This window comes from Lissotriton helveticus, chromosome 8 (genome assembly GCF_964261635.1).
Source record: "Lissotriton helveticus chromosome 8, aLisHel1.1, whole genome shotgun sequence".
Lineage (NCBI taxonomy): Eukaryota > Metazoa > Chordata > Amphibia > Caudata > Salamandridae > Lissotriton > Lissotriton helveticus.
The window spans coordinates 723,344,541-723,362,430 of NC_136069.1; the positions used below are offsets into that span (position 1 = coordinate 723,344,541).

Here is a 17,890-nt window from a genome sequence, read left to right on the forward strand (position 1 = left end):
TGGGGTGGGTGGACAGGATGCAAGGGTCGCCCGGGGCCGGGCGGTGGCGTCTGGCCACGTTCCTATCTACAGGGGGACCTGTAGTTGGCCTGGACCAAGTGCCCAACAGAACGTCAGTAAGGGCCTCATTGAACGGCAGTAGAGGCTTCGAAGAGCTTGCCTGGGGTTTAAGGACCTCAGTGAGGAGGTTATTCCTCACAGCCGCGACGGGGAGCTCAAGAGCCAAGGCCGTGGCCGCCTTCGTCAACACCACACTGTAGGCAGCCCCCTCCTCCGTAGCCACGGTAGGAGGGGAGACAAATCCAGTGTCGGGCGAAGTGTCCAAACCACTGGCCTCCCCTAGCTCACCTGCCCAGTCCTGAAATGACTGGCACTCCTGTGCCAGAGGATCCTCAGACCCTTCCCTATCGTCCTCATCCTCCATCTCCTGGTAGTGTACAAAGGATGGGGCCGGGTCGTAGAAGAATTGCTCTTCTCTCGGCGTCGAATGCGGCATCGAGCGACGCCGTTCCGACGCCGGAACCGGATCGAGGGGGGGGGGGGGGGGGGGGGAATCGGGGAAGACGTCGACCGGTGACGGCATCGGGGGTGACGGCATCGGGGGCGACACCCTGGGAGTCGGCGCCAGCCGAGGGGTCGTGAGGTCGACCAGGGGCGACCCGGATCCAGAACCGGATCCCGCGGGGTCCTGCGGCGTCGGGACCGAAGTCGTCGACGGTGCCAGGGCTGAAGCACCCGACGGCGCCGGAGCCGAAGCACCTGGCCCGCTTGGGCTCCCAGTCGGGCCCGCGGGGCCCGAAGGCGCCACTGCGGTACCCGCCGGAGGAGAGAGCGACCTTATGGCCATGAGGAAGGCATCGATCTCCTCCTGAGTCGCGTTCAGCCCAGGGAACGGCAGGTATGGAGCTGGCAGTGGCGGCTCCGAACCCCCGGCTGCATCGCGCGAGCGTCGGGGGGAGTCGGAAGAGCGGTGTCGTCTCTTCGACTTCTTGTGCCTCTTACCTGAGGACTTGGAGCCCGACGAATGGTGTCGACTCGCCGAACTTAGATGACTGTGGCCTCGCGACCGGTCCTTCGACCTCCTCCTCGACCTGGACCAGGAACGACGCGGGCCGACTGCCGGAGCTCGAGGCGCTTACGGGACCGCTCCCGCCTAGCCTTCGACGTCAAGGCCCGGTAGTCGGGGCACGACTTGTCATAATGGTCGGCCCCAAGGCAATACAGGCACCGGCGATGGGGGTCGGTAACCGACATTAGTTGGCTTATATCGGCACAGGGCTTGAACCCGGGCATCCCTACCGGCACCGATAGACTTACGACTCGAAAACAGGATCAAAAAGATCGAAAAAGTTAGTCAAAAAGTGACTAAGGAGCACTGCTTTTTCCGGATCTGCGCTTGCTGGCGCGGAAAAAAGAAAAACTGACGTCAGCGCGCGAGGGCGGCGTCTAAGTACTCCGACGACTTCATCCCGGCGCTGCCGACGGACGCGGAGACGCAGATGACGCCTACCGACGCGCAGGGGTACTGCTTCGCAAAACTTTCCAGATCCAGTCTGAAGCCTGGGGATATTCTAAGGTAAGGAATCTAACAATAACCTGTTTCTTTCAGATAGTAGATTCATCCGGCGCTCCCGCCGCGACTTCGGCTTCACCTGTTGGCACGCCTCGCAATCAGTGGTGCTATGATCCTCCCCTAAACACCACGTACAAATGAGGTGAGGGTCCGTCGCGGACATAAGAAGCCCACACAACGTGCAAGTTTTGAAGCCCGAAGGCATTCGCACAATGTTCCACCAAGAGAAAAGACAATGGTGAAGAAAAAAGGGGCCCAAAACAGGCCCGTAGCAAGACCGGATCCGCGTTGCACGCGGAAAAGGAAAATACTGACGTAGGCGCGCCGGGGTGGGGCGTATGTGACCTCACTGAGGTCACGTGCGTGGACAACGCCTGGGCGGAGTCGCGTGATGCCTCCCTGTCCCCGGCACTCAGGGATGCTGTGGCAAAAAGTTTCCAGATCCAGTCTCACGCCTGGGGATAATTCTATCTCTATCAGATATGTGCTTATGTTGAAGATTTTGCTCTGGTGAAGTGAGCACAGATTCTTTTTTGAGGCTACTTTTCAGCAAGGGCATAGCTCATATGAATATGGAGCATTATCCAGTGGGACAGAGTTATTTTCTGAATGGTACTGCTGTTTTAGCTACCAGTGCAAACCTCAAAGAGCTTGCCATTAGACCGGATCTCTTTGGTGCAGTCAATATAACTGGCCACCATCCGGGGATCCAGGTGGCGTAATTGCTCTTACTCTTTGGTTGGATGAGGTGGAAGATATAAAGAAGAAACAGTGAAGGACTGACCAAAAGGCAAGGAAAGCAGTTTTACTTCTGAGAACCAATTGGACAGGAAGAAAAATGTGAAAGGTGGACTTCTGCTTTGTGCCCGAAACTCACTGAGGTACCACAATGTAGTAATGGGCACAAAACCCAAGTTTCAATTTGCTGCAAGGGTATGGAGAAAGATACAAGCGAAGCCACAAGAGCAGCGTAACTGAAATACGACGGGACTAATTTAAAGACTTCCAGTTTAAGAGCAGCGTAACCGAAATATGATGGGACTAATTTAGAGACATCCAGTTTGAACTCTTCCTAAAAGTGACACTTGCACCTGTGGAAAACGTTGTTGGCAGCATTATCTACATCTTCAATAGTCCTGACATTCTTCAGGGGTGCAGGGGAAGACATACCACTGTATGTACTGTCAACTGGCATGCAGTGGGAATTGCAACATTTCTAATACACATGCTATGAGTGAGCTATCATGGATATTGTTCATAGATATAGTAAGAGCGTATCTTGCTTGCATTGCTCTCAAGCCAGAAAATATTATTGCCAAAGGATACATTTGTGGCAAATAAATCATTGAGTATTTGAAAGTATCTTTACTCCTTCTTGTAATGGTCTTAAAGAGAACTAACTTCAGTTATGTCTTACACTGTACCTGGCTATATATCGTTTCCCCATGTACTGGAACTGGTGCAAGCACACCCTGTAAAGAATAAACAGATTATTAGGTCAAACAGCAACGATATAAGGTCTCATGAATGTATTTGGTTGCGCAATAAACAAAGGCACACAGCCAATTATGTTACACTAAAAAGAGGGGGAAAAGGTAAACAAATGGAATCAAATATTTAACAGTGTACAACCACATTGATGGTGCTACAGATACAGTTTAGTGCACAATGCAAACACACGCATCAAATATTGTGGTACAAGTTCCCATGACGTTTGCTGCAATTTTTCAACTGTGGCAATCCTGCAAACTGGCATCTTTCATTCATCTTTTATTTCAGTCACCATTATTAAACATCAAAACTTTTACTAATTATAAGTTTTCACAACCTTGCCCACCCAACAGGACCACTGGTGAATTGAGGAATGGGACCAAGCAGAGTGGGTGAGTTCGCTTTTAAAATGCATCATTGTTTTATTCTACGGTCTTTTTTTATACCTTCTAGTAGTAGAATTATCAAGGATCACAGTTTGGGCAGGTTTCTCAGTGCATGTGCGTAACTCCATCCTTCTCACTGCCATCTTAATGTAGACAATGCAACACAGGAAGATGAGGTATAAAGGGAGAACCTCTGCAGATGACAGCCAGCAACCTATCTTAGACGGAAGCATTATTACCAAATGTCAATGTCCACACTGTAGAATTGACTTAGAAATATTTATACCATAAAGTCTTACTTAAGTTACAAGACAGACATGTAGGTGTGGCACCCCGCTAAAATCATGCCTTTCCTAGCAGCACCACATCAGACATGAGGTCTCCAAATGAACTGATGGAATCCTGTGCACATATTCATTGTACATTTTATCACCCATACTGTGGAACACAGACCTTATCACTCAAGAGAACACACAGGGCCACACACAACAGAACATAGCAAATTCCCCAACATCCTTTTGGGGATTCTATCTGGACTTGACAGCAGTCAATCTGGCTTGAGTGGTTTGCACTTATATGACCCACAAACTGAGGCCTTTACTTATTTAATTGTTGCCAGTTCCCAGCAAGAAGAGCTTGCACTACTTTCGTACTGATAGAGACCCAGCAAAGCTTCAATGATAATTATGGATTAGTGTGTGGGCCTTTCAGAGCAAGGCAGAAAGTTCCCAGTCTGTGATTCACTTACTAAATCATTATGCAAAAAGGAAAATGAGTGACACTCTTGAGCAGGCTTCTCCAAAGTCGGTCCTGGAGGGCCGGATCCATATCACATTTTTTTATATATCCCCATTTTGATCAATACAGTTATCTAAAAACTCTAGGACCGCCTTTGGAGAACCCTGCTTTTGAGCATTACAACCTACCTAATGGACAAATTGAGAAGACCGAGAGGCGCTTGAATGGAAATTATTTTCAGCAAACCAAAACAATTTGCAAGCTCTGTGGCTGGAATAGTAAAGATTTTAGAATGTTAAACGTATAAAGAGACCTTTTTGAAGCCCGTTCCTCCCTCAAAGATCTCCATGCTTACTGGCAATTAAAGCAATGCTTTTTAAGTACTTGTTCACATCTTAATATTGGAATGTTCTGGGGGTACAGGAACGTTTTAAGTAGTGCCAGAGATCCCTGGAAAAGCTGTTTGTCTGCACAGGGATAATTTAACCTCTCTTTCGGAGGGATCTGCAAATTAAATTCTTTTTTCTTTATATTGGTTTTCACAATATCTTATAAACACATTTACAGTGCATTTCAGTATATGACATATTAGAAAAGTTGGATACATGTCGAGGTACAGGCATGAATATACAAGGTTAACACGGAGTACAATATTCCTGTCCTGGAAGGTGTCAGGGAGCTCACACATTTAAGTTCACTACAATCCCTGCGGTATCCCAGTGGTCCCGGGTTACCCTCCTCCATCCCAACCATCCCAGGGGCGTGTTATTGCTATCGTGAAATGTCACCAGTGTCCTGTGAGGCCCGCAGGTAGGAATTGAATGGTTGCCATACATCGAGGGGTCTAGCAGCGGGTGGCTGTAACAGTGCATATGTATCACTGTTGGTATTGCAGTAGGTCGTACTGTGCAGCCATGTGTGTAAAGTGGGTGTGCGGTTCCTGCCCCAGTTATTAGCCACTTCGTGTTAGCTATGAGAAGTGCGATGTTGACAAACCGTTGCTTAGATTTGGGGAGGTTGTGTGTGTACCCAAGCAGCGCCATCAATGGCGTGGGTGCGAGCGCCATCTCCACCATACAGGAGATTTCCCCAAAGTTTACTGTCCAATAACCAGCTATCTTGGCACAAGTCCAAGTAATATGTGTGATGTCTGCCTCTGCGGAGCGACATCTGGGGCAAGAATGTGACTGGAATGGGTCGATACGATGTAATGTGCTGGGTGTCATATATTGATTTACAAAAAGTGAGCGACCCAGACTACCCTTGAGGGCTTGGGTAATTAAGTGAAAGGGTAAGAGTGCCTTCAAGGGAATTCGTTTAAACAGATTTTTACACTTTCAATGTGACTTGCAAGGATAAATTAATAATCCCCATCAGAATTCAATTCAACTAAATAAAATTTAAATCAAACAAACATGACTACATAAATGACAAACATAAACACAAGCCAGGTGTATAGAGAAAGAAATTTATCAAAAGTTTAAAACAAATCATCTGATATACAGAATATGAAATAGGACTGAAGGTTGACACTCAGTATATTCACAAGCAACTCAACAGAACCTATTAAAACCTATCCCAAAAGCATAATGAAAAAACAAAAAGGATGAGGCGGAGGTCGACGTTTCGGTCTCCTACAGGATGCTTAGCGAGACCATCTTCAGGACTGATGACAATTGGAATCTGTATATTAAAAAGAGTGTAATCTGAAACAAAAATGTTTTCAGTTACCAATTTTATCTAATTCATCTTTTTCATGACACCTTAGCATGCAAAACTACATTTATAACAAACAAAACAAGCAAACAATTTACAAAAAACATATTCAACGTCCAAAAGGAGAATTGATATTTCAATTGTAGACATTATTCTAATCACATTCTTAATGGCAATCTCAATTTTATGGCGTGCAAAACATGTCTTTACATTCATCACTTTAACACAGGTAACTACTGTATTGAATTGTAACATCAACTCAAATGCATTGATAACGATTGTATATTGGTGCCTAAATTTCAAAATACGAGGCAGAATGTTGACTAATGGATGTTTCAAAAAGGCACATGCCGAAACCACGCGACAGAGCTTATGTGGATATTCCGACCATATTTTTAAATGTTAGAAACATTACAAGGACAAGAATAATTAATCCTTAGTATCAATAATGCATATAGAGAGAATGTGGGCCTCCAGAGTAAAACAAAGGCTAGTTGCTCTGTGTTCGGGGTAACTTACAGAAAATATTGTGACAATTGCAAATTGAATTTGAGCATCAACGTCACGTCATTAAGTTGTTATTCTTGTCCTTGTAATGTTTCTAACATTTAAAAATATGGTCGGAATATCCACATAAGCTCTGTCGCGTGGTTTCTGCATGTGCCTTTTTGAAACATCCATAAGGGGCCACAATTGATTTATTTTTGCCTTCAGGCACAAGTAGATATAATGTTGTTATGTATAAAGTTAGTCAACATTCTGCCTCGTATTTTGAAATTTAGGCACCAATATACAATCGTTATCAATGCATTTGAGTTGATGTTACAATTCAACACAGTAGTTACCTGTGTTAAAGTGATGAATGTAAAGACATGTTTTGCACGCCATAAAATTGAGATTGCCATTAAGAATGTGATTAGAATAATGTCTACAATTGAAATATCAATTCTCCTTTTGGACGTTGAATATGTTTTTTGTAAATTGTTTGCTTGTTTTGTTTGTTATAAATGTAGTTTTGCATGCTAAGGTGTCATGAAAAAGATGAATTAGATAAAATTGGTAACTGAAAACATTTTTGTTTCAGATTACACTCTTTTTAATATACAGATTCCAATTGTCATCAGTCCTGAAGATGGTCTCGCTAAGCATCCTGTAGGAGACCGAAACGTCGACCTCCGCCTCATCCTTTTTGTTTTTTCATTATGCTTTTGGGATAGGTTTTAATAGGTTCTGTTGAGTTGCTTGTGAATATACTGAGTGTCAACCTTCAGTCCTATTTCATATTCTGTATATCAGATGATTTGTTTTAAACTTTTGATAAATTTCTTTCTCTATACACCTGGCTTGTGTTTATGTTTATCATTTATGTAGTCATGTTTGTTTGATTTAAATTTTATTTAGTTGAATTGAATTCTGATGGGGATTATTAATTTATCCTTGCAAGTCACATTGAAAGTGTAAAAATCTGTTTAAACGAATTCCCTTGAAGGCACGGGTGTCATATATGCCCTCCAAAGAAATTTAAAAAGCAGCAATGTGTGCGGGTGATTTGGAGAGACACAGCGTATTTGTGTGCAGCACCGACCCCACTATGAATCAGAGATAGGGTGGCAGAGGTCCCGCTCTCAAGCCGCCTGCAACCCGGAGTCCCAGTATGGGAGCATCGCCACTGTGGGCTTATACAGTCTGGCCATAAGGTGACTCCCATCCCCATCTTTGATAATGCCAGTCAGGATTGGGGACTCAGGGGGCTCTAATGGATAGCTAAAAAGATTAGCCCTCAGGGCCCTCTGAAGCCCCTGTAATACGAAGTGATCCATGACTGTGGTTTCGCGAACAGGTCTCTGAACGTTACCAAATGAAATGTAGCAAGTGTATGCTTTACGAGCGTCTCCTGCAGAATAGGGATCCAGCCATTTCCCGCTAGTGGTATTGCGGGTGAGTACAATATGCAGGATCCAGTTACGTTTAGTAATTTGTGCCATTCCCAGCTAGTTTAGGAGAGCGTTTGAATATCGTACGTATTCCGCAAGAACCTAACCGGTAGCAGGGTGTTAAGGTGCGCCGGAAGTGCTAGATCGGCCTCTGGTCTGAAATATGGGATACTGACATCTGCGTGGTAGCAGTGCCGAGCAAAGCTCGCCTGTGCTACCAAGTAATAAATACGAAAATATGGTACCCCGAACCCTCCTCTCTCATACGGCAGCATTAGGGTGTTCCAGCTAATTCGAGGCTGTTTACTGACCCACACCAATCGTTTCAACAGTGTTCGAAGGGCTGAGAAAAAGCTGTTATATAACAGGATTGGAATGTTTTGGAAGAAGTATAGAAATTGTGGGAGGACAACCTTTTTTAACAATGGCTATTCTTCCCGCCATTGACAGGGGCAGCGTCAATCAACGTTCAATGTTGCGACTCAACGTTTCCATTACTGGGCAGTAGTTCAATTGGAGGATACGATCCTTCTCTCTGTGTATGTAGATTCCGAGGTATTTAACGGAGTCTTGACACCACGTCAATGGATACTCCGCTGTTTTGCCGCAGGGTGCCTCTGTAAACCGAAAACCCGCTGACTTCTACCAATTAATGTATAGCCCAGACAGGGTACCATATCTAGTCACTTCGCGGAGGAGCGGAGTTAAATTGTCATCCGGGTGTCGTAAGTAAAGTATAATATCATCTGCATATAGCATAAGCAGTAAGAGTCCAGTATTAAGCTGCAGGCCCGATGACTGTGCCGCTTCTGCAGATGCCGCACCAGCGGATCCAATGCCAGCACAAACAGCCGGGGAGAGAGTGGGCATCCCTGCCGTGTTCCCCATGTAAGTTGAAACTCAAATGTCAGCACACCATAGAGGCGGATGCGCTCGGTGGGTTGGGTGTATAGTAATTTAATAACTGCTAAAAACCGTTCCGGCACCCCCAGGCGACCCAACGTGGCGTACAGAAAGGGCCACTCAAGAGAGTCAAAAGTTTTTTTCGTATCAAGCAGCACAGTGGCTGCTGGGACTGTCGGAGATATTCTATGCAGTGTGGTAAACAAAGTGCGAAGATTGAGAGCTGTTGATTTATGAGGGATAAACCCCGACTGAGCAGGCGAGATCAGTTGTTCAACAATTAGTGCAAGCCTTGTTGCTAATATTTTAGCTAGGATTATAACCGCTTCTCTTAAGGTAGGTGGGAGTACTCCTGCCTCCACCGCCTCTTGGCACATTGCAAATTAAATACTTGTTGGGAAGCTGCGGATACCGCTCTAGAAATGGGACTAAATTACCCCATCAGAAGACGTTTTAGCCAAGTTATGTGTTGCATCTGCAAACATTCTTCTAGGACATCCATCAATAACCAGTCTTATGTGATGAGGCTAGGATGCGAAGGAGATAGTCAGCTCTTTGTATTGTAAGCTACTGATAATGAAGCAAGCAATCAATCAATCAATACATTTGTTAAGCGCGCTACTCACCCGTGAGGGTCTCAAGGCGCTGAAGGGAGGGGGAGGTGCCTACTATTGCTCAAATAGCCAGGTCTTGAGGTGTTTCCTGAAGGTGAGATGGTCTTGGGTCAGTCGTAGGTGTGCGGGGAGGGAGTTCCATGTCTTGGCTGCTAGGTATGGAGAACAATCTTCCTCCGGTGGTCGTTCTGCGAATCCGTGGGATGCTGGCGAGGGCGAGGCTGGTGGAGCGGAGCTCTCGGGTGGAAGTGTAGAACGAGAGGCGGCTGTTGAGGTATTCGGGCCCATGTTGTGGAGCGCTTTGTGTGCATGGGTGAGCAGCCTGAACGTGATCCTCTTGCTGACGGGGAGCCAGTGCAGGTTTCTCAGGTGGGCGGATTTGTGGCTGTGGCAAGGGATGTCGAGGATGAGTCGTGCGGAGGCGTTCTGTATGCGTTGAAGGCGTTTCTGAAGTTTGGCTGTGGTTCCTGCGTACAGGGCGTTTCCGTAGTCCAGTTGGCTGGTGACGAGGGCCTGGGTGACCGTCTTTCTGGTTTCGGTGGGGATCCACCGGAAGATCTTTCGGAGCATGCGCAGGGTGTTGAAACATGAGGATGAGACTGCGTTGACTTGCTTGGTCATCGTGAGGGAGGAGTCCAGGATGAATCCCAGGTTTTGTGCGTGGTCTGTGGGTGTCGGTGCAGTGCCCAGCGTTGTGGGCCACCAGGAGTCGTCCCAGGCAGATGGGGATTGTCTGAGGATGAGGACCTACTTCTTGTCCGAGTTGAGCTTCAGACGGCTGTGCTTCATCCATTCTGCGACATCTTTCATTCCGTCCTGGAGGTTGGCTTTGGCGGTGGGAGGGTCTTTGGTGAGGGAGAGTATCAGTTGGGTGTCGTCGTAGTAGGAGATGATGTTGCTGTTGTGTTTGCGTGCAATGGTGGCGAGGGGGCTCATATAGATATTGAAGAGAGTTGGGCTGAGTGAGGAGCCCTGGGGTACGCCGCAAATGATCTTGGTGGCCTCGGAGCGGCAGGGAGGGAGGCGGACTCTCTGGGTTCTGTCGGAGAGGAACGATGTGATCCAGTCCAGGGCCTTTCCTTGGATCCCAGTGTTGTAGAGGCGGGTTATTAGGGTGCGGTGGCAGACGGTGTCAAAAGCTGCCGAGAGGTCTACGAGGATGATAGCGGCTGTCTCTCCGATGTCCATCAGGGTCCTGATGTCATCGGTGGCTGCGATGAGGGTGGTGTCGGTGCTGTGGTTGGCTCGAAATCCGGACTGGGATGGGTCGAGCGAGTTGTTTTCTCCGAGGAATGCAGTCAGCTGTTTATTGACTGTCTTCTCGATGACTTTAGCCGGGAAGGGGAGAAGAGAGATGGGGCGGAAGTTCTTGAGGTCTTTGGGGTCCGCTTTTGGTTTCTTTAGAAGGGCGTTGATTTCTGTGTGTTTCCAGCTTCCCGGGAAGGTGGCTGACGTGAAGGAGCTGTTAATCACGTTCCGGAGGTGGGGTGCGATTATGGTGTCGGCTTTGTTGAAGATATGATGAGGGCATGGGTCGGAGGCGGAGCCGGAGTGGATGGTGTTCAGTACGCGGGTGGTGTCTTCAGTGCCCATTGGTTTGGTGGCTGGAGGCGGAGTCTGGAAACCGGAGATGTCGTGTATATCTGCGTGTATATCTGCGATCTTGAGGTGGAAGAATGTGGCGAAGGAGTTGCAGAGGTCTTGCGACAGTGTGATGTCGTTGTTGCTCGCGCTGGGGTTGGAGAGCTCTTTGACTGATGCTGAAGAGTTCCTTGCTGTTGTGGGCGTTGTTGTCCAGACGCTCTTTGAACAATGTCCTTTTGGTGGTGCGGATCATCTGGTGGTATACGCGGGTGGCGCTCTTGAGGGCTGTCATGTTTTCTGCTGTCCGTTTGTTGTGCCAGGCTTTTTTGAGGGTTGGGCATGATTTCTTTGCGATTTTGAGGGCGTCTGTGAACCATGCAACTTTTCTGTTGCTAGTCTTGCCTGGGGGTTACTTCACAGGAGCGAGGTCATCGGCACAGTTGGTGATCCACTGTGCGAGATTGTGTGCTGCGTCGTTGGCGTCGATAGGTGGGTTCTGGCTCAGTGATGTGGTCAGTTGGTCTGCGGTGACTTTGCTCCAGCATCTGCGGGGGATCTGTAGCATCTGGTGGTGGGAGGTGGTCTTCTTGAAGGTGAAGTGGATGCAGCTGTGGTCGGTCCAGTGTAGTCCGGTGGAGTGGCTGAAGGAGACGTGGTTGCTGGCGGAGAAGATGGGGTAGAGCGTGTGGCCGGCGAGGTGGGTGGGCGTGTCCACCAGTTGCTTGAGTCCGAGGTTGCCGAGGTTGTCGAGCAGGGTGGTGGTGCTGTTGTCGTTGTTTTTCTCCAGGTGGAAGTTCAGGTCCCCTAGGAGGATATACTCTGGTGAGGCTAGCGCGTGCGGGCTGATTAAGTCGGCGATGGTTTCGCTGAATTGTGTCCTTGGGCCCGGGGGTCTGTAGATGAGTGTTCCTCGAAGGGTGGTCTGGGGGTCGGTGTGGATCTGGAAGTGTAGGTGTTCGGCGGCGGTGAGTGTGTGTTCGGCGTTGGTCGTGACGCTGATGGTGTTCCTATAGATGATGGCGATTTCTCCTCTAGTTTCGTTGACGCGGTCCTTCCGGGTAATCTTGTAGCTGTCTGGGATGGCTATGGCGATGTCGGGGGCCGAGGAGGCGTTCATCCAGGTTTCTGTGAGGAAGGCGACGTCTGGTGCTGTTGTGTCCAGGAGGTCCCAGAGTTCGACTGCATGTTTGTGGACGGAGCGGGTGTTGAGCAGGATGCAATTGAGGTGGTTGTTGTTGTTGTTGTTCGGTGGGCGGGGTGCACATATCATCCGTCAGTTCCTGTAGCTAACTATATCTTAAGCGGTACAAGAACTAACAGGGGAAATATGCTTGTAGCAGTAGTGGGATAGAGAACTGTAGTGGATGGGTACACATTTTCAGCAAAGACCTTAGCTGCAGAATAATGGATGAGGAAAGACCTTACAGAAAAGCTTAAGGAACACACAATGGCATGAAATATTAAAATGGCAGGGAGGTAAATTCTCTAGTTTCAACGGACATCAGGAGAAAATTTGATAAGGGAAGAAAAACATGACCATCTAAAGTGAACCAAATTAGCCACACACACAACATTTGTATTTGGTGCGTGCTGATAGGCCTCTCAGGGAAATAATTTTGATCCATGATATACATTGCAAAATGAATACAAGTCCTTAAGCATCTGGATTAATCAAATGAAATAAATGCAAAATGTCTAATGGCTTGTCTGTAAGCGGGCCAAGGACTGATACACAAAGGGGAAAGTATGTTCCTTTGCGAACCTGAAATGACCATACAGAATAGAAAAAAACTGATTCTTTTAACTCTGCTACAACTTGAAATTCAAATTCATGGCAGAAAGAAGATAGTTGTGGGGAGCATCTGTTACTGTGTGAGGGGTAACAGTCTTGGCCTCTACCAATAGCGAACACCTATGCAAAACCCCACATGAACACTGTGGCTTAACATGTTCAATTAGCCATGACAATAAAAGAATTTACAAAAACACAAACATGCATTCAAGTCAAATACTAAGAAAATAAAAAGACATTGAAAATATGGGTAGGACTTGAGTGAACTTACTCGGAGATTGTGAAGAAGTCCATGAGCTCCGATGAGGAAGCCTTATTCCAATATGTGAAGAGAGCATCTACAGAGAAAAAAATTCAGTTGATCCAAAAAATAAAGATAAAGTCCAAGGTCAAGCATGGGCCAACCTTACAATTCACACTATGCAGTTACTATGGTCAGTATAAGTAATCGTATTACATTAATTACTTAGCTTGTTAACACTATTTCCCCATGATCGTTACATACTATCTATGTTTCTGATTAATATTCTATTATTCTATCCTATTCTTCATCTTTTGAAGCATTCTTTAATATGAGACTGCTAACTCAAAATTTTTTCTATATCCTAAAATTATAGCCACATATATCAGTTTAAAAATTCACAACCATCCTTAATCAGATTAAGGCTTACCCGATAGTCAGAATCCAAATGATGACGCTTCCCTGTTACTATTCACCAACACCCTTCACCCATGGGGCAATGTGCCATTCAAAGCTCTCCGGTTGCCCCAATGTTTTCTAATAAAGCCATTTCCTCACTACCAGAGAATGTTCCTTCATACCTAACTGCTACAACAATGCAAATATGAATCATATCTTTCAATATCTGGAAACGCCTTCCGATCTGAACATGTCAGGATTTGACCAATGCTTACAAGAAACAGATATAGATTTTTCTGAACCACTTGAAGCTTAACTCCCCAAAAATGTTGGTTCTTACTAGTGAAATGTGGAAACATTACACCTAAACACCAACACCATTTGGTTAACGGAAATTGGGTATGATCATTGACTCAAACCCCTCACTCAACTCCAGATTAAACAAGTGACAAAACACTTTTTCATCAGGAATATTCAAGGCTGGAACTCTACCACAGTGTCCTCAACAGCTGTAGAATTGTCAAACGAAAACTATCTCAAAGAGAACTTTAGGGGGACTTTTAATTTACAGCTACAGAAGTACTATACACGAGCCAATGAGACTACCTCAACCCTGCTAATTGGCTTCCCATTACTAGAAAAGGAAAATGCTACTTAGTGTGCAAACATCCATTTGTGGCATATAGTGATGTTGATTCACATGCTTTCCATACTACTGCCATCTATTGTTGGACTTGGACGTGCTCAAGTTGTTTTTTGCTGAAGAAGTCTTACGAGTCAAGAGGTACAGGGACTGCACCCATGATTGGTAACGTGCATGGGTATCAGCTCCATTGTTATATTTCTTCCTCCCAGAGGGAGAGGACATAAATGAACCAGAAGGATACCGGAAAGATGACAATGGCATAGAAAAAGGAAACGTAGGGTGACTGCATCAAGGGCTTCTCGGGAAGAGGTGGGCACATGAGAATCTAAAGCATTATATTTCATGAACAAATGCTTCAGGAGTAAATAACATTTTCCGCTTGTGGCATGTGTAGCTATAGATACATAGGCTGTGCACAAACTTTAAAGCAGGCTTCCGTAAGCGGTGCCTAATCCTAGAATGATGCAGAAACTAGGAAGAGGGTATGTATGACAGCCTGGCCAACTATAGGTTGTTCGCAGGCTAATATATCCACACAGTAATGTCTAGTGAAAGTGTGGGGGGTGGACCATGTAGCTGCTTTGCAGATGTCAGCTTTACAGATATTACCTAGAAAAGCTACAGAAGCCCCTCGTATGGGTTGAGTGAGGTCTGGGACAGACTGGCAAAGTTCTTTTGGGTAGCAAGACTGTATACATTTGACCAACCAGGATGCAATACTGGATTTTGAGAGAGGACGACCGTTGCGTGTTTTTGTGAAATAAACAAAGAATTGCTGTTACTTTCGGAAAGGCTTAGGGCCTGATTTAGATCTTGGCGGTAGTACCGTCTTACGACCGCGCCAGTGGTTCCAAGCACCCTGTCAAGTGGACGGTGGTCTGCCCACCGTATTTAGATGTTGTTTCATTTTTTTTTTTTTTTTTTTTTTTTTTTTTTTGCGGTTGAATAGTATTTTTTTTAATCGAAAAACAGGATTGTGGAAGAAATATATTTACGGGAGATAACTTTACCTGTGACACATCCAGGTTGCTTAATTTCTTTTTTTTTTTTTTTTTTTTTTAACTGTTTTTTATTTGCATCAAAGAATCACATGTACAATAATAAACAATTCATTTTTCAATATTAAAACACAAATAAAAATAAGAAGATGGCAATGTTACATAATTACCATTAAATAAACATAAGAAAAAACATTCGGCAAAATTGTGATTTGAAAGACACCTATTAAGACATAAAAAGGCCCCATATTCTGTCAATTTTTCGCTTGGCCTGCCCTCCTCTTGAATCTGCAATGGCGGATTCCATACTATAAATTTCAAACACTAACCTCCACCATTCAAGAACTGTTGGTGGATTCTTTTCAATCCAAACTCTAGCAATAATTAACCTTCCACAAGTAATTAGAACATTTAGCAGATCTTTAAACCTTTCCCCCCCATTAATGCCTACACATACATCTATATTTGAAAATAAGAAAGGTTGATCCAGCCTCTCAGTGATAACCTTAGTTATTCCTTCCCAATATTCCTTGAGGCAAGGGCAGGTAAAAAACATGTGAACAATGTCAGCCCCCCTCAAATCACATTTAGGGCATTTCGATTTATCTGAGAAAGTGTTATTCGTTGACCATTTAAGTATCCTGTCAGGCGTGTAATATAATTGGCATATTGTTTTGAACATCTGCAGTTTTAAGCCGGAAGATATCACTGTTGTATTTAGGCTTGTAAATGTTTTAACAATCAAATCTGAAGAGATATTAATGGTTAGTTTCCTATTCCATTTCTCTGTTAAACTGGTAACATCGCTAATCTTGAGATCAGAGAAAAGCTTATAACCCACACTAATGATAGATTTATCATCATCCCTATAAATGCAGTCCCAAATCTCAGATTCTAGAATTATAGTGAGTTCTATTTTATTCACCAGGTAATCTCTGATCTGATAATACTTAAACCTCGCTATTTCTGGCAAGTTGAAGCATAGTTTCATTTTATCAAAAGCCATAAAACCACGATTATCAAATAAATCCCCCAGGAGTCTAATACCAGAGTTTAAGAACACTTGACAAGCTGTATCATGAAAAATAATAGGAAAGCCGGGGTTGCCCCAAACAGGTGTTTGACTATGAAATAGAGAGGTATTGCATTTAGCCATAATAGATCGCCAAATGCTCATAGTATCCTTTATGGTCTTGAATTTTACCCTTTTAAAATAATTGGGGTCATTCATCCTATACACAAACATGTTGGCATCTAGTCCTAATAAAAACTTGTGATAGTATGTGCAGTTCTCCAAAACAGCTAAGCTGCGGATCCGAGACATAAATGCTGACCAATAGTATAATTTAAAATCCGGAAATAACAATCCTCCTTGACAAAAGGGAAGTTTAAGTAATGACAAAGCACGCCGGGCCTTTTTGTACCCCCATACAAAGCTGCCAATTATACCTTCTAATCTAGAAAAGAAGGAGTTATTGACCCGTAGAGGGATAGTGCGGAATAGATATAAGAATTTAGGCAGGATTTTCATTTTTACTAAATTTATTCGACCAATGATATTGATAGGAAGTTTATGCCATTTCTTGAGTTGCATAGCAGTTTCTTTTAATAAGGGTTCATAATTCAATCCTATTATGGAATCAGTATCTGCACAAATTTTGACACCTAAATAGGTGGCTATATTGCTAATTCCAGGGACAGGGGGAGTGGCTTGATAGTTCATGACAACTTGGGTTTTGGTGGTATTTAGTTTGTAGCCAGAGACTGAACCGTAAATGCCAGCTTCTTTTAATATGCCTTTCATAGTCTTAGCAACGTCTGGGGTGAAGACAGCTATATCGTCAGCATATACCGTAATATCTAATTTCTCTAATCCGTTAAAAAAAGGGCAAATTAAAGTTTGTTGTTGTAGAGCAATTAAAAAGGGCTCTATTGCAAGAGCAAAAAGTAATGGCGACAAGGGGCACCCTTGCCTTGTCCCTCTTTTAATGGGAAACAAAGAGGAACATTTTCCCATATATGAAACCTTACCCATAGAATTATCATATAAAGATTGTATCCATCGTAAGTGTTTTCCTTTAATACCGAATGCTTGTAGTACGGCCCACAAAAAACCCCACCCCACCCGGTCAAATGCCTTTTCAGCGTCTAGTAAAATCATGCCGAGTGGGGTGTGTTTAATCCGCGCCGCATCAAAGGCTGATATAGCCATGTTAATGTGTGCTGTGGTGTCTCGTTTAGGAATAAATCCATGTTGTTGGGGAGAGACAAGTTGAGACATAAATGGAGCTAATCTAGTAGCCAATATTTTAGCAAAGATTTTGGCATCACTGTTAATAAGGGAGATAGGCCTATACGATCCCCTCTCTTGTGGTGCTTTTCCTTTTTTTAAAAAGAAAATAATTTGGGTCAGATTCCATGATCTGGGTGCTTGTTGCCCATTACCAATAGCACTGATCACGTCGACAAATAATGGTAATAGTTCGTCAGTGCAATATTTATACATTTCCAAGGGGATAAGATCTTCCCCGACCGCTTTACCCATTGCCAGAGTTTTAATTGCACCCCTCACTTCTAAAGGCGTGATATCAGCCTCTAATTGAGCCGATTGGTCTAAATCTAAGTTCTTAACTTTATTAATATCAATATACTTCTTAATACAGTCATCTAAAATAACATCTTCCGGTGTATAGAGAGATTGATAGAAAGAAGCAAACTGTTGTAGAATTGATTTTGGATCGCAAAATAGTTGATTATTGTCCCCTTTAATTTCTTTAACCATATTAATAGAGCGGTCTTCCGCAACTTTGTAAGCCAGCAATTTCCCACTTTTGTCTCCATTTTCATACTGTTCCATATGATACTTTCTAAGTTT

At 44.7% G+C, this 17,890-nt stretch overlaps 1 protein-coding gene across 9 annotated transcripts in view; it reads right to left on the reverse strand.

Annotated features, from left to right (window-relative positions):
• Window positions 1-17,890, reverse strand: part of DOCK9 (dedicator of cytokinesis 9) — a 1,161,971-nt gene that overhangs the window by 298,954 nt on the left and 845,127 nt on the right. For all 9 annotated transcript variants that reach the window (XM_078657525.1, XM_078657521.1, XM_078657523.1 and 6 more), the window contains exons 36-37: window positions 13,003-13,069; window positions 2,998-3,045 (exon numbers count right to left, since the gene is read on the reverse strand). In XM_078657525.1, coding sequence (XP_078513651.1) covers window positions 2,998-3,045; window positions 13,003-13,069 — 115 coding nt within the window. The remainder of the gene's footprint in view (window positions 1-2,997; window positions 3,046-13,002; window positions 13,070-17,890) is intronic.